Source organism: Cannabis sativa, chromosome 2 (genome assembly GCF_029168945.1).
Source record: "Cannabis sativa cultivar Pink pepper isolate KNU-18-1 chromosome 2, ASM2916894v1, whole genome shotgun sequence".
NCBI classification, from domain to species: domain Eukaryota; kingdom Viridiplantae; phylum Streptophyta; class Magnoliopsida; order Rosales; family Cannabaceae; genus Cannabis; species Cannabis sativa.
In genome coordinates this window covers 22,937,888-22,959,075 of record NC_083602.1, presented here as the reverse complement: position 1 = coordinate 22,959,075, position 21,188 = coordinate 22,937,888, and the positions used below count along the sequence as shown (strand labels likewise).

Below are 21,188 nucleotides of genomic sequence, written 5' to 3'. Positions count from 1 at the left end.
ATAACGCCCTAATGCTAAGGCACGCTACTGTACTTTTTCAGTTATAGTGCTATCTTTGCTAATCAAAGAATTTTCTCGAAAAATGTGTCAAATTAAAACTTTTATATTAAATACTAAACTTTATGTCTTTACAAAATTATTTACAAGTACCGGGATCCCGTTTTTAAACTTTTATACTAAATATTCAAAATACATAACCAGGTCGCACAGCGACTACAAAATAATAACCCCAAATGTCTCGAGACCGAACACCCAGGTCCCGCTGCCACGACATGTACAATCTCATCTCAGCCAGGCTCACTCCTGTTCAGCTTTTGCCTTTCCTTTACCTACACATGGAAGCAGAACTGTGAGTCGACAAACTCAGTAAGAAAAGCACATAACATATCATATAATACTGACTTGTATATCTAGGCACTCATACACCTATTTACAAGGCTTAACAGATGAGTAAGAACGTTCCTTACTAGGGTACAGCCACTATACCACATACACTACGTATCTCCCTGTACAGGTGTTGGTAGGGTTTGTTTCGTACCCTGAGTACTACTGAGTGATATACCACAAACACCTTGTACTTTCCCGTACTTGTGTTGGTATCACTGTAATGTACTTTTTAACAATATACACTATACCAATGCACTTTGTACTCTAATCGTACAAGTGTAGGTAGTGTAAGAAACATATAAGCATGCATATACACTTAACATATACTCACATTTGCATATTCATATTACACATTATACACAGTTCTTATCTCCTTTCCAGATTCAAGTGTGTTGGCCGACCTGAACAGAAAGTCTCGTGCTGGATGGATGCCCTAATCACACAGTGAAACCGGGTAAATCACATGTTTAAAACCCCAATTCGGGAAATCTGAGTCTACAATTAAGGCTCTGTTAAACTCTCTAGGGATTACTCTATCTCAGGAAACAGGGAAACACCCAACTACAGCACTGAAATGGACAGGGATTGAGAAAACTGGTTTTTCGGGGACCTTGCCAAAATCGATTTACCGGTTTTACAGGTACTGGTAAACCGGTAAACCTGTTTATACATGTTCTCCCCAAAAACTCACCAATTTGCTCAAAACTTGTCCAATTGCCTCCAAACTTTCCAAAGTACCTAAACAATGTATACACAACATATTCTAACTAGAAAAACACAGAAAATCACACTGAATCAAAACATTTCGTGGATGAACCAAGCTTGAGTTTTCAAACTCAAACTTGTGCATCCACAACCCCAAAATCCTAAACCAACAGTTAGATCATCAAATAAACCCAATTTAAACTTAGAAACCAAATTATACTTCACCCAAACCTTAACAGCCCTTAAATCACCAACTAGCATAATCAAACTAAAATTCAAAGTTTCAAATTACACAAGGTTAGAGTTCTAGAGTTACCTTTGATTATCACCACTTGAATTCAGCTTAACACCACCACAATTTCAATCCAAAGTCCCAAATCCTTGGTTGTTCTTGCTAGGCTCGAAGAGGAGTGAGGAAAAGGGAGAGGGTTTTCTAATTCTTTTGATTTTTTCTCTTTATTTCTCATAATTAATAATTCCTTTTTAATTCCTACTCAAAATAGCCAGCTGAAACTATTAAATCGATAACTGCAAAGACCAAAAGGAAGCCACCTAATCACCTCCTTAAATGACTAAAATGCCCTTTGGTGCTTAATCTTAAGCATTTTCACAACTAGGGGTAAAATGCCCTTTGAAAATTAAAGACATGCGCCTATTCTACTATCAGGCTACTAACATACTTCCTATCAGGCTTTTCTTATTCATAATAATTTAATAAACTACTAAAGCAATAAAAGCTTACTGAACCGTAGAACGAGCTAACTGCTGATGATGATTGTACATGTCGTGAAGATCTTTGGAAGACAACCTGGCGGCTCTGATACCAAATTGTAACACCCTAACTAGCATAGGCGTATTACGTGATTTTTAAACGTACTGTGCAGCTCGTTGCTAATCAACGAGGTATATGGAAATCGTGATTAATTAAAAATTTTGCTTTTTAATTAAACTTATAAAATATTTTATACAAAAATACTCGGGATCCCGATTACAAAACATTTTACAAAAGTTTACTGTCTAATACAAAATACTTGTCGCCTAGCGACTAATTACAAAAAGCACTGCTGTCCCGAGGATCGTACGCTCCAGGCCTAACCGCCCCGACATGTACAATCTTCACTGGCTCGTCCTCACGGTTCCTCAGCCTTGGCCTTGCCCTTACCTACACATAAACATAGCACTGTGAGTTGACAGACTCAGTAAGAAAAGCATAAACATAATCATACACAAATCCCGAGTTATGATCAGACGCCCATACCCCTGACCATAACCCTAACTGTTGTGTCCCACACGATACTGAGTCCCGAACGTTCATAAGACGGTACTATTGACAAGTAACGGCCTATACTCGGTTCACTGGTCATACTCCAGCTGCTAGTCATACTCTAGCCTAACCGATGTGTTACAGTATCAGCCTATACTCGGTTCACTGGTCATACTCCAGTTGCTAGTCATACTCTAGCCTAACCGATGTGATACAGTCAAATAGCACAGTACCACCAACCCTAGAATCAGCCTATACTCGGTATACTGGTCATACTCCAGTTGCTAGTCATACTCTAGCCTAACCGATGTGATATGGTCAGATGGTACGAAGCCAACATTCATATCTAATGCAATCTAACAGGTTTTCTAACATGCACGCTAAACATGTAATATATATGCATACTGTTATACTAATCTTACCTCAATTCTGAATTCAGGTGTGCCGGTCAACCTGAGTGGAACTATCAGCTCGGCGGATTACATGCTCCTAAACCGTAAAAATCACAACACCGATAAGTGACACGCTAAATCACAACCGGGACAAAGGTTTTAAAACCAAACTTAACCTACTTTATCATAATACAAAAATACCCCAAACAAGCAGGGAACAAACAGCCTGAAAACCCGAAACTAGCACAAAACGACAAGTTGAGAAAAACCGGTTTCACACCTTCTGCAAAATCTGGGTAACCGGTTTTACAAGCAGTGTAAAACCAGTTAGCCGGTTTTACCCAGAAAATCATCAAAAATCAATTCTCCAACCAAAACGTTTCCAAACTCAACCAAACTTTCCAGACCTGCTAATTAGACCCTAATAAACATTTTCCAAGTGATAAAACAAAGCTTCATGCACAAAATCAAAATCTACCATTAAAGCTCCAAGCTTTGAGTTCAAAACTCAAACTTGGTTAAATCTAACAAACATGCATCCAAACCAACTCAAATCTTCCTAGATATGCATCAAATAATCTCAGAAAACAACAGCAAGAAACAACAATAAGAGCAGCAACATATTCATCAATTTCTTTGAAAAACATAGTTTTGAGTAAAAATTTCATATCTTGATAAAACCAACAAATCACCAACACAATCATGCTTGAATCCACATTTTAAATCATGTTCTAACTCCAGAAATCAACAACAACATACAGCAGTAAGAACAACAACAAAACTAAACATGCAACCCATTCTTACTTAATTTTTCAAGAAACTAAAGAGGAGAAGAGTAAGAGCTATACCTAGAGCATGAATTGCACACAAAAATCGGCTTGAAAACCAAAGAAACACCAAGATTGTTGCTGCTCAAAGAGGGGCCAAAATAGAGAGGCTTGAGAGAAAAATGATTTTGCTTTCTTTTCTAATTTTCTAATTTTTGAATAAATGAGTTATAATATTCACTTTTCCTTATTTGTTTCAGCCAAAACTAAGAAGTCAAAGTCAACAATAAACCAATTAATTGATCCACATAAAGACAAAACACTAAAAGGCAAAAAGACCAAAATGCCCTTGCCCACACAAAACTAATTAAAAGGGTACTAAAGGGTATTTTTGGGAAATTCTAAATTCCCGACCACTCCCGACATTTCTAATGTCTTATAAACCGTTCCAATATACTAACATACTAAGTTGTAATTTTACTGAGCCAAACCCCGAGTTCCATGTTATCAGGCACCGGAAATGCAAAATTATTAAATTCACTATATGACATAAAATGCATTTCAGAATTCAAAAATAACAGCGTAAATAATTATTTAAATATCTATAAATAATTTTCCATAATTAAACATAATTAACTGCTAATTTCCAAATTAAACTAAGCGGTCTTTACATTAATAATTTGAGCACAAAGATTAACAACCTAAACAATTACAATTACTATAAAAAAAAAAAACCGCGAGAAGAGCAAATTAGTTACCTAGTTATATAATAAATAGGATTTGTTTCCCCAAACCTTAATAGAATTTTGCCCATGAACTTTTTGTTGTTATGAAAATTTTTGCTAAATTGTAAAAAAAAAATATTACAAATATCCCCATTTAATTACATTTTGTTTATTTTTTTAAACAATTTGTTGATGTGGCGCTAACATAACATTAATCCTTAACAGCATAAGAGTCCAAACAAAAAATAAATACATAAAGAGTAACTTAATAATTATATTATAGAAATATGCATGTGGATTCTTAGAGCTAATGGTTGTATATTTAATGAAAATAAACTTGAGTTTGCCTAGCTAAAAGTTGTTGAATTGACCCATGTACCATATCTATACATGTGTCTCATAGCCACATAAGTAAATTCTTTTAAAAAATGGAGCTTAAGAAGACATTAGCAATGATTTTTATTGTTAAAGAAGAATTTTTACAACAAAAAATAAAAATAAAATGAGGAAGCAAAACTCTAGAAGGGTCCAAAAGTCTTATTTATTTAAAGTATTATATCACAAAAATACACATCATTTCATTATGCAATCATTTAAATTAATAAATTATTTACTAAAAATATTTTTTAAAGAAAAATAATATTATTCTTTTATTAAAATTAATTGATATCTATATTATAAGCTTTAAAAAAATTAATTCATTCTAGTATTATATTATATAAAAACAATATTATTATTGTCAAATAAAAAGAATTCCCATTCAACTATAGTTTCAAATTCAACCCATCTTATTTGAAAAAGTGGATGCCCAAACGTTGTCACTAGAAGAAAGGAAGTGAATGTTTTATGTACATGGAAAAGAATGCCATTTCAAAAGAAAAATGTTCTCTCAAAACCCAAAACAAAAGGTGTAAAAGTGATATAGGGTTAGAGATGCCCTCAAAAAGCATAGAATTGTGAATTGTCAAAATCTGCACATGATTTTCTTTTTTTAAGAAAAAAATCATGGTTGATCTCATACGACAAAAAGTTTGTTGTATGAAATCTTAAAACCAATTGAGGTAAGCGGCTTCCTATCCCTACTCTCTTTAGAAATGTTGTAGACATTAGATTTGTTTCCTGCACCAAAATTTGAATAGTCAGGAAATAGCTAAGTTTAAGAATACTTTTATGGACAGCGGATCTCATCCAACAACAACACAACAAGAAATGAAAAACAACAAAACCGCAAAAAATGTACTACCGCAATGTTATAATTTTTATTTTATTATTTTATTTTATTTTTTTTTTGACTTTTTAGCTAAATATGAAATAATCCCATTAACAAAATTATAAGTACAGAGTAATTACTAATATATCAATTCACTATCAATAAATATAATGGAAAATATATATCATACAAAAAAAAAAAATATATATATATATATAGGATAAATAACGGTATAAATACCTAAAATTTTATAATTGTAAGTGGCATAATTGCAATATTACTTTAAGCTCGATGAAATTGAGTTTATTGGTATTAAACAAATATTAGCTATAAGAATGGGATTCTCAAAATTTGCAATTACACTGTTGTTTATAATTGTGTTTTCTATGTAGATTTTTGAATTGTGTCTATTGGCCTTAATTTCTATGTATTCTATTTCATTCGTACTTAATTACTTTTAATTTGTCTTATCACCAATTAAATGTTTATAATTTTGATGTGAGATCTAAGAAGTGAGTGTCAATTATACTATAGTGAAATAAAACTGAATTTCGATATAGGATGAGAGTACCTATATAGTTTAGATAGCATATAGGGTTTCTATGTTTAATGTCTGTTACATGTTTAATTTATTACGAGAGTAGGAAATTTGCATGTAATTGACGTTTATATATCTGAGAAGACTATAAATTACCTTAATAAACCTGCTATTGCATAGAAATTAGTAATAAGAATAGAATCATGTTAAACCATAATCAATAGATACAATTAAAATCGAAAGCCTTAACTTTTATTCATTGTTAATTCCCTTATTAATTTACCTACTTCTTACTTTCATTGTTTTTCTTGTTTTTCTAATTTTAATTTTCTCTTCACATTTTATTTAGTCAAATAGAAGAATTTAGTTTTAACATATTTAACTACAATTCTCGTGGGATCGATCTCACTTTTTGTAGTAATACTTGTTCAAACGATACGTATACTTGCGTGTTGCAAAATATCATAATAAGTTTTTGACACCGTTGCTGAAGATTGTTAGTTAATATTAATAAAAATTAAGTTTTATTCTAATTTGGTTTTTCTTTTCTTTTCATATTTAGCACTAATTCTGTTGGTTTCAAAATCTTATCTTTTTCAAGTTCAACTAGTTTATGAGATGTCAAGGTACAACTGCCAAATTACCTATTGATCCTGAAATTGAGAAGACTTGCAGACAAAACAGAAGAAGGAAAAGATTGGGAAAAGCTACAATAAAGATTGAACACAAAGTAGATATAGCTAACAACGCCAACGTTGGCAACAATGGTAACAATAGAGGAGCTATAGAAAACCAGGCTAATGATCGCAACCACAATGACCGTAGCCTGAGGGACTATTTACTACTGAATTTAACAGACGTCAGATCATGTATAAGGCCACCTGACGTTGATGCTAACAACTTTGAGATCAAGCCAGCCATACTACAGATGGTCCAATCTTCAGTCTAGTTTGGGGGGCTGCCAACAGAAGACCCAAACATGCATCTCGTTAACTTTGAAGAACTCTGTCAGACATTCAAGATGAATGGAGTTAGTAACGACGCCATCAGGCTAAGGCTGCTCCCATTCTCATTAAGGGGCGAGCCAAGAGTTAGTTGGCACTTTTGCCACCCAATTCTATCAACACCTGTGAGGAATTGACCCTAAAATTTCTTTCCAAGTTTTTTCCTCCTATAAAGATTGCAAAGCTGAGGTCAGAAAATAACAACTTCACCCAACAAGACAACGAATCTCTTTATGAAGCATGGGAGAGGTTCAAGGACCTATTGAGGAAGTGTCCTAATCATGGGATTGAAAAGTGGCTGCAAGTGTACAACTTCTACAATGGATTGGTTAACAACACCCCAACACTCATAGATGTCGCAACTGATGGGGCTTTTATGAGAAAAAGTGTGAATGAGACCTTTGAACTACTTAAAGAGATAGTCATGACTAACCAACAATGGTCAACAAAAAGAGGTCAATCTAAAAAAATTGCGAATATGCATGAACTTGATGCTATAACCAAGTTGACAATCCAGGTGAAGGCCTTTAACTAAGTTGGTGACTGCTCAAGCAAAGTAAGCTCAAGTTATTGATAGACATTGGGATATTAAATAAAAAAGGGCATAAGTGTAATTGTAATAGGGGTATTTTTATTATATATAGGACTCAATAGTGAAAGAAAAAGGTGTGAAGAATTTGGTTTAGTTTGTAACTTTTGGGAGAGAACCAGGCTCTCGAAATCCGGGGTTTTAATGAAAGGCATTCTGCCATTTTATCCAAACACTACTGCTCTTTCTCTATTTTCTGCAATTGACTAATCTTGATAGGAAAATTCCTACCAAATGGTATCGAAGCATAAGTTCATGGGACCAAGGACACTAGTATGGAGCTACTGGGTGAAAGAATGAAGGCTTTCCGCTCAAAAATTCAGAAGGAGATTTCAGACGTTAGATCTCAGTTGAAAAAGAGGTTTCAAAAACACGAGCAAAAATTTAGCGGTTACTGGAGATAATGATGGCTCAGTTAACCTGTTTCTTTGCAAGGGGAAACGAGACGATGGAGACGAACACCGCCAACAACGAAATTCGTCCTCCAACCTTCCTCTAGGATGGCTCTCCGTCCTCGGCTCCGCCAAAAGTCACTGCGGCACTCCAACACGCTCCAAATGGCGCCAAAAAAGTACCAACAGATGAAGGTGATGCCGGAGAAGACCCAATTGCTAGGACAAATGTTGGCCATGGTGAGGATGAAATCGCTAACGTTGAGCACACAAGAAGTCACTTGTGAGAAGAAGACGACTGAAAGAAAGAGGCAAATTGATCAGATCCCTAAACCATGTCTAAACAGGCCCAATCCATTAACTCATTACCCAAATCTGGCCCACATCACCAAAATTCTAAATTTAATTAACCAAGCTTATGGGCCAGCCCTTTAGGACCCAGGTAAAGCCCAACACACTTCTCAGATTTCTTCTTCGTCTCTTTGTCATGAGAGGGTTCTCTTTTCCAATAGCTTCTCTTTGTCAAGCGGCTAAGACGACAACCATTGGGTTACTCAAAATCAAAGATGTCGACTTCTAAGTCGTAGGATCGGAGATACAATCGCTGCTAACGAGTTGCTGGCGGCAACAAGCGGATGGCGTGGTGGTCGGTGCGCAAGTTCTATCCATAGCTTCACACGTGTGGGATCTAGGTTGGACTCCTAACATCAACTTCTCTTCTTCGGGTGTTCTGGTTTTTTCCCTTCGCCATCAACGACTTAGGAAGCATGGTAAACCTAGTTTGAACGTCACCTTCCTCGTCCAAGATCCTCCTCATGTTAGGGTGTACTGCCCATCTATCAACTACCACCACTTAGTGACGGAGGAATATGTTTGGCTACTACAAGAATGGAATTCGGGTGGCAAGAGGTTATCATCATTGTATCACACGATTAGAAAGGAAACAGTGCGACTTACAGACTAGGCATCTCAAGGCAACCGACGAGGAAACAAGGGAGGCGAGACTCCATGAGGGTGGCTGGAGGGAAGACTACTCGTCGAGTCTTTGACAGAGAAAGAAGAACCACTATTAGAAAGTGTGACCCATTCAAGAGCATATTCTTCCCTCACCTTGGAGACAAGCTCCTAGTTTCTGGCACAGGCAAAGTTATACCCGCTTTACTCAAGGTTTTGAAATCTAACCTGCAATATCTTTTTGTTGTGAGTTGGTCATCTCTAGTTGAAGTTCCAAGTTTGGCAAAAGATACAACTATCTGCATTAATATTGCTGGAAACAGTTTCATTATAGCACCCCATAGGAATTTTAACAAAATAAGAAATGTATATGTGGACATAAGGATTGGTAGACAAGAGAAGCTACTTGAAATTGATGACAAAAATAAAATAGTGTTGGTATCTACAAGGAATTTTGACAGAGGGAAGAGAATCGAAATGGGTGTGTCAACCCAGAATTGGTACTCAACTAGCCAACTTGTGATTCTTGGAAATTTTTTCTCTTATCCCTATTTCTTTTCTAGTGGTTTGGGGCAAGAGCACAAACAAAAAGCTATAGATTTTGAAGTATCCCTTTTGGAAAAAAAAAATCTATGGATTTTGGGGGTGTATATCTTGTTATTTTTTGTTTATCCACTGGAATGGGTTGTTTCCGGGTGTTCGATAGGGGCAAGACAAGGTATTTTGGGAAAAAATCATAGCACCATCTGATGGCAAGGCAGTGGCTCTCTTTCAACTTGTTCTGTACACCAAGAGAGCAAATATCAGCTGGTTTTTTGATCGAGGTAGACTTGTTGAGCAATAGCGTCTTTCTCATGACTCGAACACCTTGCATTTGTTGGCTTGGTTCTTTGACAAGGGGCGATTACGGGTTGCACCTACTAATGTTACAAGTTGAACTCCATCACCTTGAGAGGACAAGCTAATTTTTCGGCAACTGGTATTGATAGGCATTGGGATATTAAATAAAAAGGGCATAAGTGTAATTGTAATAGGGGTATTGTTATTATATATAGGACTCAATAGTGAAGGAAAAAGGTGTGAAGAATTTGGTTTAGTTTGTAACTTTTAGGAGAGAATTTGGTTTAATTTCCTCTTCACATTCTATTTAGCCGAATAAAAGTAAGAATTTAATTTTAACGTACTTAACTACAATCCTCGTGGGATCGACCTCAATCTTTGTGAGTAACACTTGTTCAAACGATACGTATACTTGCGTGTTGCAAAATATCACAACAAATATCTCTCATTATAAACATAAAAATTAACTATATTTCACATAAAATATAACTTTGTAACCTATTTACATCAAATTTTAATAATGTGATCTAATGTACAATTGCAAAACTTAATACAAAATTTAGTATTTAATTAATAATTTTATTCAAAATATAAAAAATAATAATTTTATCATTAATTTTATTATGTAAAATAATAATAAAAAAAGTATAAATATACTAATAAAATCTTTATATATATGGAAAACTTTTTAATGGGTAATACCGATTGATGGGAACTAAAAAAAATTAATAAGGTAATAATCTAATAACTTTTTTATGGCAAGTTTCTAAAAATTATTTTTTTTTAAAAAATATATATTTATTTTTTATAAAATTAGAAATAATAATTACAACTAATAATTTGAAAAAAAAAATTATAAATTATTTTTAAAAATTAATTAAAATAACTACTTTATTATTTTATGAAATTATGAGTTTATTAATAATTTATTATTGTAAAACTAAAAATCATTTACATGTATATTAATGTGTTTTTGTTATTAGAAGAATAGGAGCTTGATTGTGGAATCCAATTGTCTTAATACTATTCATATTCTTAAAAATAAAACACTACAATACTTCTTAGTTCTTACTTAGGCTATCATTGTTAGAAAAATATTATTACCATCCAATGATTTTTTTGATATTACCATGAATCATTCTCCTAGAATAACTAATGAAGTGTTGTTCATTATTTATATTTTTAGGATTGGAAGATGATAATCTTGTCTAGGAGTCAAATATAATTTTTTGTGCTGAAATTCTTGTGTTGGCAATTGCCATTATTCCATAATGTTTATGACAATTTTTTCTTCCTTCATTTTTTTTTTTTTTTTGTTAAAATTTTTTTCATTGGTTTTGTTCTTATAGATTTGGTAAGCTCAAGTATTTTTTTAAAAAAAAAACATATAAATAATTGTTAATTATTATAAAATTAAAGATTTTAGGTTTAAAAAAAATCTTATACATTTTATGTGTATTACAGTTTAAAGCTTAAAATTATTATTTTTTTATTTTCAGTAATGCAATTTAGAATTCTAGTATGAAGAAATTTTATAAAAAGATAAATATACACTTTTTTTCTTTTTAATCTTTAAAATGATTTTTATTAAAAAAAATAGTTTGTTAATTTTTTTAGTGTGTTTTATTTTTTAAATAACATTTCCATTTATAAATTTTTTTTATTTCTATTAATAGTTTTATCTATTTTAGGAATATAGAGAATAACAAAATAGAAAATATTAATTTTTTAATATTTAATTAATGATTATAAATATCAACCATTAGATATTTGATCCAATGGTCAAGAATAAAATACTCATATATGGGTAATACCCATTAAGAGCATACCCTTATATATATATATATATATGGAAGAGGTTTCAATGGTTACATTTTTATTGTAACCATCATGGTTACATTTTTTTTAAGCCATTGGATTACTATTTAATGGTTGTGATTAATTTAGAAATTAAATAAAAATAAATAAAAAATAACTTGTAACCTGAAAGTAACCTAATCATTTATTTCCTTATAAAACTTTAATTAAGATTAATTATATATTAAAATTAAATTAATTATAATTATTAATTAATTTTTTGTAATTTATTACTATATAAGGATCTTTTAGCAATTTATTTTTTTATACTTAAATTATTAAAAATTTTATAGCAAAGTTTTTTATAATTTAAAATTATACACATATAATTTCATAATTTAAATTTTATTATACTTGTAATTTTAATTTTAAATTATTACACATAATTATTTAATTTATTTATTTAAATATTTAAAAAGTAAAAAATAAAATAAGTTGAAGGATTTTTTAGAAGAAAAAAAATGGCTGCACTTGTTATCGATTGATTAGCTTGAGGCCTCATACTTAGTTCATATAATTGTAACAAAATAATTAAATATCATTTAAAAATAATTAATTATTTGAAAATTTATTATAAGAAGAGAATTTTAATTTGTGTCAAAAGAAGTTTAATTTTTGTAAAAAAAATAATTTTTTTTGTAAATATTATAATTAAATGGCTTAATTATTAAAATAATTCAAGTAAGGATTTAAATATAAATATTAATTACTAAAAGAGGTCTTGTTAAATATTTAATTAATTATTTTAAGAAAATAGTTAATTATAATTAAATAATTTTAAAAAAGGAATGTCTATTTAATTAATTATTTTAAGAAAATAGTTAATTATAATTAATTAAATCTAAAAAAGGAAAGTCTACCTATTAGTAACCTGCTATTACAGGTTAAAGAAAAACGTAACCATATGGTTACAATAAAAATGTAACCATTGAATAGTCACCCATATATATATATATAAATATATATATATAAATTGTAGTTAGTTTGATAAATATTAATTAATTTTATATTAATTTAAATATATATAAATATTAATATTATTTATTTTATGTTAATTGAACTTATTACAATTTTAAATTACTTTAAATATATATAAATATTAATATTATTTGTAATATCATTATTTTTAATATAGGGAATATGTTCAATTTTAATATTTTATATTTTGTATTTATTTTTTTCAAAATTTTAAAACTTTAAATATTATTTTTCAAGAAAAATAAAAAAATTAATAAGCAATTCCCTTTAATTTATAAAATTTTAAAAATACACATAACAAAAACAAAACTAACAATATAATTAAGTATACAACCTAGTACTTACTAAAATATACTAGTAAAATAATAAAAATGACATAAAATTAAGTAAAAAAGGAATATATTTATGGTGAACATTTGCATAATCCAAATTTGTATCACTTTCGTCTTTTCTTTTTTTTTGGCTAACTCAGCTACATTTAAGCTATTAGCATCTCCATTGGAAATTCTTTAAGGATAGAGGTGTAAATTGATGATTTATTGTTAAAATATAGGTATCTTCTAGATTACTTGCTCCAGTGGCGTGCCAACATCTAAAAGTTAATTTAAATTTGACTAATTTGGATTTTTGCCCCCTGAATTTTGACATGTACCAAATCATATTCCCTGAACTTTTAAGGTCGTTGAAAATGCCCCCTGAACTATTGAGATTGTTAAATTTAAGAACTTTTTTTCAATTTTAGTAAAAAAATGTAATATGAATGAAAGTTTAGGGGCATAATTTAGTACATGTCAAAGTTCGAGGGACATGATTTGTTAAATATCAAAGTCTGGGGAGCATGGTTTAGTTCATAAACAATCACTGAAATAGTAAATTTGAATGAAATTAGACAAAAGTTCTTAAATCAAACAATCTTAATAGTTTAGGGGGCATTTTTAACGACCTTAAAAGTTCAAGGGGTATGATTTGGTACATGTCAAAGTTCAGGGGGCAAAATTCCTAATTAAATTTAGACCACAATAAGATATAATAAAAAATTTACATCACAATAAATGCATTACTTTTACATTTACTTTTATCATCTTTAATATTTTATCACTAAGTTTAATTATTGCATTAAATAATAAACATTTTACATTGTTTTATATAATAAAATTAATAATAAAGTTATTAGTTTTTATATTTTTGATGAAAATATTGATTAAATATTAAATTTTACATCAAATTTTATAATTTTGTATTGAAGTATAATACTAAATATTAATGTAAATATATTACAAACTTTATTTTTTGTGTGTCAAATATAGCACAAATGCACAATTTGGTGATGGTTTAACGTGTAATAAACTTCACAATATTGCATGTATAAATAAATAATAGGCCAATTAGGATTTTTTTCCCCCGAACTTTGACATGTACCAAATCATGCCCCTTAAACTTTTTTTACTGTTAAAAATTTCCCTTGAACTATTGAGATTATTAGATTTAAGGACTTTTGTCTAATAAAAAAATTCTAACATGGATGAAAGTTGAGAGGGCATGATTTAGTACATATCAAAGTTTGAGAGGCATGATTTGGTAGATATCAAAGTCTGGGGAGCATGGTTTAGTACATGAACAATCACTGAAACAATAAAATTGAATGATATTAAACAGAAGTCCTTAAATCTAACAATCTCAATAATTCAAGAAGAATTTTTAACCACCAAAAAAATTCAAGAGACATGATTTGGTACATGTCAAAATTTGAGGGAAAAAAATCTTAATTAGCCTAAATAATAATATGGAGATGAAATTATTTAGACACGCTCTTTTTACATATACGCAATGATGTGAATTTACTAGAAGTGGACAATGTGACTTATCATTAATGGTTAACAATATTGCTACATCAGTGTGTAAAATGAGTGTTTCGATCATTAATCTTTTAATATTGAATTAAAAAATATTTTGATCGTTTAATAACGAATTAAAACATATCAAATGCTATATTACTACGAAAAATATTTCAAATAGTTGTTTTCCATATTAATTTGAGTTAACAGCTATGACATATTCATATGCCAGTTTCGTCATAGTGTTTTCCGTGGTTTGGCAATGGCCATAAAAATTAGTGACTGATGAAAGGAAGTAATAGACTAACCTCTTTCGTGTTTTGTCCCTGCAATTTGGACTTCCACAAGAGCAACGAAATGCCTTAATTGGATGATACTTATCATTGAAGTCAATCCCATAATCCTGAAAGTGATATTAATGCCAAACAAAGAAATCCAACTAATAAAGACACGGCAACCATCTACAAAATTAACAACACTACTTAATGTAGTTGTACCTACCCAAGTAAGCTCTTCTAAAGCAGCAACTTTCCTAGTGGTGAAGAATGCAAGCTGCATAAAAGAAGCAAACCCACATATAATGATTTTGTTATTTAAAAATAATAAAAGTAGGCATTCAATTTGTTCAACTTACAAAGTAAATCCTTCTTTTGTGCAACCAAAATAAATAAATAAAGTAAAACATATGTTCCATACATGGTAAAAATGGCGGTCAGGTGTCTCCACTTCCACAGGAATATCAACCAAGTTTGGATCAGAGCACCTATAGTGATTAAGAGGAGAAAAAAGATCATAAAGATAAATAACAATGTAATTTCTCAAAAAACTGTTGATTCAAATTAATCAAACCTAGCATGGGATCATGTAATCTCATTCAAAGAAAAAGAAAAAAACTTGGAATAATTTTATAAAATTCAAAACTCTATCTTCATGTAAATCAATAGTAAGAAGAAAAAAAAAGTACAACTTCACATCCATTTTTGTTTTCGTTTATTATTGACAAAATAATCAGCTCATTCATCTTCTATGTTTTTTATTGTGTCTTCTTTTCCAAATATGACATTGAAATACATCTTCTCCTTAACAATAGCACTAAGATTCTCCAAAATGGAGACAATAAAAATTGACAAGATGCAAAAGCAACAACTATACCTATGATTGATAAATCTGGAAACGTTTCCATGATATGTTCCATCCAAACAAAGTGCCTCCTCATCTTTTAGAAACCCCTCGGAGCCCCAATCTGCATCCAGTGTTACAGGATATGTATGCCTATCTTTGCTGCTTTTTTTATTCCTATTGTACAACTCCATATTGGTTAACACTTCTCCAATGTATTCACAAACGAATGCTCCCTCAGGCAATGGATCAAGTGGTCGAACACCCCATCCTTTTCCTTCACTGGTAAAGAAAACCTGAATCGTTGTAGCAGCTACTCAGTACAGTACATACATGAAAATATCTTACAAAAACAATAAAAGAAATCGTAGCGGATAGCAGCAAAGTGCGAACTGTTACCAACATGTATTCATAAGGGTTCAGCCTTAAACTAACCTGTAATCTTCTTGAAATACCTCGTTGGACTACTCTGTTTCCACATTTCATGTCACAGCCACATTTTCTCCAGCATTCTTTAATAAACTTTCTTACCAGGTGTCCCTTACATTTCTCAAATTTGTCATCATTCCTAGACCTCTCAATAGGGCAATCTGTGCAATAAACAAAGTGGTGGTCCTCTGGCTGCTCTTTCATATCAATACAAGCTTTTAAAAACTTTTCTTTTAAAAGTCCTTGTGGTGTGTATGCAAACTCTCCACCAGTTTCACAAGCACAGGCACACGGTAATGATGAAGAAAGGCAATCTCCAGAACAACTTGAACAGCAATCCTCGTCCACAATTCGAGCCAGTGAAATATTTATATTGGCATTTTGATAGATAATGCTTTGAGGAATGTAATTAAATTTTGGAATACGCTCATTGCCAATTTCATCCAAGAGTGAAATTCCCACTTTTTCTGTCCCTTTTGAAATGTCCTCAAGAAAGTTATAAGGTTTCTTTTGTACCTTAAAAAAAGGGTGTGTATCTCCATTTTCACACCTATTCGCTTTTTTAAGAGGTGGATTATCCATTTTCACACCAACTTTAAGAGGTGGATTATCCATTTTCACACCAACTGTAACGGGTGGATTCTGTAGTTCTGCAACATGACGAAGAAATTAAAAGCAATAAAAAATTTCAGTAAATACATTTGAACAATAAACAGAAAGGAGACAGTCAATGTCAGGACACATACAAACGTGTAAGATTTCTACGGCCAAAATAAATGAATAAATATATAAATAATCACAAATCCAAATGTTCATATTCACAGATACACTTATGGAGGAAGAAATACAAGACAACAACTTCTAGTTTATTCCAAATTAGGACTAGGCCTTGTTCCAACTTTCAACTTAGAAGCAATAAGTGCTAAGTGGAGTAACACCATATCTCAATATGGTGTTTCTCAAATTGTTCCAATGTGAGAATGTTTGTAGTACACGTCTTCATATCTAGGTCGAATTTCTAAATACAGCAAACCAAATGAGAGAATCCCACACGACCACATTAAAAGATTTGTAGTATATATTCAAATGTCATAAGGGTAGAATGTAAAATTTGTTGGCACTCATATCATCCAAGGACAAACATCAAAGACTCCAATATGACATATGGACAAACATCTGCCTACATGTCCAAATAGAGGTCAAGGGTGAAGAAATGCATAAGATAACTCTTGATACTATTATTGCAAATTGGAAAAGGATAGGCCTTCTTAGAAAAGGATTGGACTTCCATCTTCAATACAATTGAAACTAAGTGGGGTAACCCGTCCGGATATTGTATTTCTTTTCTTTTTTCTTATTGAGGAGAATATTGTGTTTCTCATATTGTTCCAATATGGTATTACTCTTAAATAATTGATAACTGAAACATTAATAATAATAATAATAATAATAATAATAATAATAATAATAATAATAATAATAATAATAATAATAACAATAACAATAAAGAAAAAGATAATATACCTGGGTGAATTGTCGAAATAGGCCTAGGAGAAAGTGGCGAGTAGTGTTTCTCATTGCTTGACTTTGGCAACAACTTCTTTTCTCTAGAAACATGCAAGGAACTCGGTTCACCCAATGGCCTGTCAAATGGTTTTGCTGTAGGTGGTTTATTCAAAGAAATTTTATTTTTAACTTGTTCAATAAAATTCGAGTTTTCTACATTGCTTCTTGGTGGTGGATGGACTAGTCGATATTTGGATTCACTTGGTTTAGAAGGTTTACTTAGTTGTGGTCTAGAAGATGTTAAAGGTGTTTTACTCTCTTTTGATATTGGCTTTTTGCTTGTGTGATCCAATTTAGGAAAAACACGCTCTTCTTTTCCAACTGAAAGAAACCTTTCAGGTTCTTTACCAGATTTCATACCCTTAACCTCTCCTTCCTGCTGAACAAAAAACCACCCACCAAAATAAAATAATAGAAAAAGTTAAGTAACGAGCAAAAATAGTCACAGTCATACTAATTCTATACTAGCACTAGTTAATAAGGCAATGTGGCTGCACCATTTGAGCCTTTCTATCGAGGAACATGTAGGAGCTTCAAGTGAAGTTAACATCTATATAATCTAGGAAGATTGTTAAAAAGGGTTGCTACATATAACTAACTGTACAGAAATCCATTTAAACTCAATGAAGTACACTAAGTCATTAAGCTGAGATAAATTCATTTCAAAAGCCTGCCCCCTCTGTTTTCATTTCTTCATTCCTTATATCAAAAAAGTTAACTTGCCCGAGTACGGAGCTAAATAAGTTGGAGTAAAACTTTGGCAACAAACTAGTATGCAGCTACAAAATCATCAATGCTTTTATTGAACTATACAAACCAGTTCCTTATAACTCATCATACACAATGGCCAAATATGAAAAGTAGAGTAATAACCTTACTGTCATCCTTCTGCTCAAAATATGCATCCACTAGAGCACGGTAGTTCTCCTCTGCAATAAATTCCAAATTATCCCCATACACTTTCAACAGATTTTTATAAACAGGTATGACCTCTTGATCAGGAATTCCTAAACCTCTTGTCACAGTCAAGGCTTCATTCATGTGATTGTAAGCCATTTATAGGGGTCAGTAACTATCAATCAGCTTGGAATTTGAGCAGTACGTGATTCTTAAGATTCCATGACCCTGCAACTGCCTGCATTTACTGGGGTTTGTAAGAATGATATACAAATCTCCAAACATGATTCAAAATAGCCCAAATAAACTCATTGAAGCTCGTGTGTTAGAACCCAAAAATAAAAAGCTTAAACAGAAGGTAAGTTCATGTCCGGTATTCGATTTAAATCCAATTTCATGATTTGAAACACAACATAACAATACAGGCTATAAAGAAAGTGTTTAGTGGCCATTTTTTGAACCAAATATCTGAAAAACTCACTCTAAAACAACTTTAAAATTTGAAAACGTAAATTTCACGTTCTCTAACCGTTATTATCTTTTCGACTTCCTCCTCCATAATTCCTTTCTCCAATTCAAAATCTATTCATTGCTCTCACCCGCACTGGAGTAGCTCCATTCATGAACAGCGACTAGAGAGGGAAAGCAACGATTTTCAGTACAAGCTCCCACGGCGATGACTGAATTAGGGAGATTCGAGAGCCTGAGTTTCAGTATTTGGGCCGCCTATTGGTTGCTCACGGCGGCCGGCGAGTGGAGAATGGCGTTGGCCGTGAGCGAGAAAAAGGGAAAGATAGAATAAACGGGAGGAGTGGGTGTTTTTGTGATTTTTATAACTTCCGAGGGTTAAAAACAAGTTTCTAAAATTCTAATTTGGCCACAATATCTTAAATATCATTTCATCTTTGCCCTTCCTTACCCCTAATATTTTATTGAATAAAAGGATTTTCCATATTCAAATGAATTGATTTTCCAATTCCAGTCAACCAAGGAGAGAAAATATAGCTTAAAAACCAACTCAACAAAGCAGTATCATTTTTCAGTTTTCAAATATATATTTTCAATCACACCTTTCAGATTCTCAGCTTAAATACATTCTATTCAAATCAATTATCTTTAATTTCAGATCTTAAAAAACTATTATTTGCTTTGATGGAGAATCATCAACATTATATTTTCAAACCGAAACACATTTTAGCTGAATTTTTCTGTTTTACGAAAATCACTCCAAAAAATAAAAATAAAATTTAAGTGAACCCATATCTGAAAAAAAAAAAAAAATGAAGCGACCTTAAGAATAAAGAAAACAGAAAATACTATTCAACTCCAATAATGTCTCATGCAATAATAAACAATAAAAAAAATAACTGTAGAACAGAGCTCGATAAAAGCAGAAAAGTAATAGTTTTAAATTCATAGCATGAATAAAAGAATAAAGACAAATGATCAATCAATCATTGTCATACAACACCAACTCATAAGACTACACACAAACATATATATATATTTATATATAAAATCTTGAACATACTACCATGTAAAACCATGTTTGGTTGGCGAGAAAAAACAAACGCATGCCTAAGAAACGATCAAAATTTCACGCAAGAAAAACCAAATACAAAACAATGAAAACAAGAAAGAAAATAACCTAGAAACATCGCTGAGAACCGAATGAAATTATTAATCGTCGCGATTAAATTTGTTTGGTTGCAAAGAAAATGTGGGAAAATCCTATTTTCCCTGCATTGCATTTTCCAACCAAAAAGGGGAAAAAAAACGTAATGAGGTTTAAGGAAAGAGAACGTACACTTTACCAGAATGACGTTTGAGCGATGAAGGAGAAGGAATATGAGGAGGTGATTTTCCGTATTGGCCGTTGCAGAGAGAGTGTACTCTCCGTCTCACCCAGATATTTTCAATTGGTACCTCTGTTTTCCAATTTCATAATTTATTTTCTTTTTTCTTTAATTGTTTTTAAGGGAAGTTTTTACAATATTCTCATTATTCGGCTTATTTGTACCACATATCCTTAAACTATATAGGTTTGGGTAAGTTGATCCTTAAATTTTATTTTTTAACAAATTAATCCCCAAAATATATACTTTTTGGTAAATTTATTCTCCAACTTTATTTTTTAGTAAATTAGTTCTTAAATTTTTATTTTATTAACAATATTAAATCACTCTTAGATATTGATATTTTTATTATTTTTTTTTATTTTACTTACTTTAATTTATTTTTTTATTAAATTCAAATAATTTCATTTTTTTTACAAATAAAGATGCATCTTATTCGTAACCGGACAATCATCTATTAATGTAGTTTTCTGGTAATTCAAATAAAGAAACAGGTAGTTATAATCAGCTCTAAGTTTCTTAGACAATTAGTTTTCACTTATGTTCACACACTCTTAAGCTTGGGTAGTTAAGTTTGTTACTCTTCTAGTTTATTGTTTTTCTATGTAAGCCTACATATAAAGGCATTTTAGGCTCTCATTTTATAGTAAGAGAGAGTAAGATCAATTTGGTTGGAGAGTGAAGAAACAGAGGGGAAGAGAGTGAATAGTACCGTCCAAGGTGTGTTCTTAGAGTACTCGAGTGAGAGAGTTGGGTTTCTCTTGTATTACTCCAGAGTTGTGTTCATCATTATGTGTTTGTAACCTTGATCATGGAATAAATACAATGGATACCTGAGGGGGTAGCAGGAAGTAAGTAATTGGTCGAACCTGGATAAAAATTGT

At 31.5% G+C, this 21,188-nt stretch overlaps 1 protein-coding gene and 1 non-coding gene across 16 annotated transcripts; both read right to left on the bottom strand.

The window, feature by feature from the left end:
• Positions 1 to 83: 83 nt before the first annotated feature.
• LOC115720831 (histone-lysine N-methyltransferase SUVR4) lies at positions 84 to 20,426 on the bottom strand. Of its 15 annotated transcripts, XR_009686198.1 has the most exons (10): positions 18,978 to 19,673; positions 18,425 to 18,686; positions 17,510 to 17,930; positions 15,992 to 16,635; positions 15,590 to 15,852; positions 15,134 to 15,200; positions 14,939 to 14,989; positions 14,746 to 14,840; positions 2,779 to 2,845; positions 2,013 to 2,254 (listed from the first exon to the last, which is right to left on the bottom strand). XR_009686198.1 is itself a non-coding variant. In XM_030650015.2 (9 exons), exons 2-9 carry the CDS (start codon positions 18,605 to 18,607, stop codon positions 326 to 328), a joined length of 1,728 nt encoding a protein of 575 aa, XP_030505875.2. In that variant the 5' UTR covers positions 18,608 to 18,686; positions 18,978 to 19,673; the 3' UTR covers positions 84 to 325. The 15 variants fall into 15 exon arrangements, 14 of the variants coding, with proteins under 14 accessions (XP_030505875.2, XP_060966282.1, XP_060966281.1 ...); XM_030650015.2 differs by lacking the exons at positions 2,013 to 2,254; positions 2,779 to 2,845 and adding an exon at positions 84 to 329; XM_061110299.1 differs by lacking the exon at positions 2,779 to 2,845 and having other exon boundaries at positions 18,978 to 19,672.
• LOC133035300 (small nucleolar RNA R71) lies at positions 7,174 to 7,280 on the bottom strand. Its single transcript, XR_009686575.1, has one exon. It is a non-coding gene; the product is annotated as a small nucleolar RNA R71 (small nucleolar RNA).
• Positions 20,427 to 21,188: the final 762 nt, after the last annotated feature.

Bases quoted from the DNA above. Each gene is read 5' to 3' on its own strand.
- LOC115720831 (XM_061110294.1), bottom strand. From the start codon at position 18,607: ATGGCTTACAATCACATGAATGAAGCCTTGACTGTGACAAGAGGTTTA. The intron at 17,931-18,424 runs GTTATTACTCTA...TTTTTTGTTCAG, and splicing joins AGCAGAAGGATGACAGTAAG to CAGGAAGGAGAGGTTAAGGG. The intron at 16,636-17,509 runs GTATATTATCTT...GTCATGTTGCAG, and splicing joins TATTTCGACAATTCACCCAG to AACTACAGAATCCACCCGTT.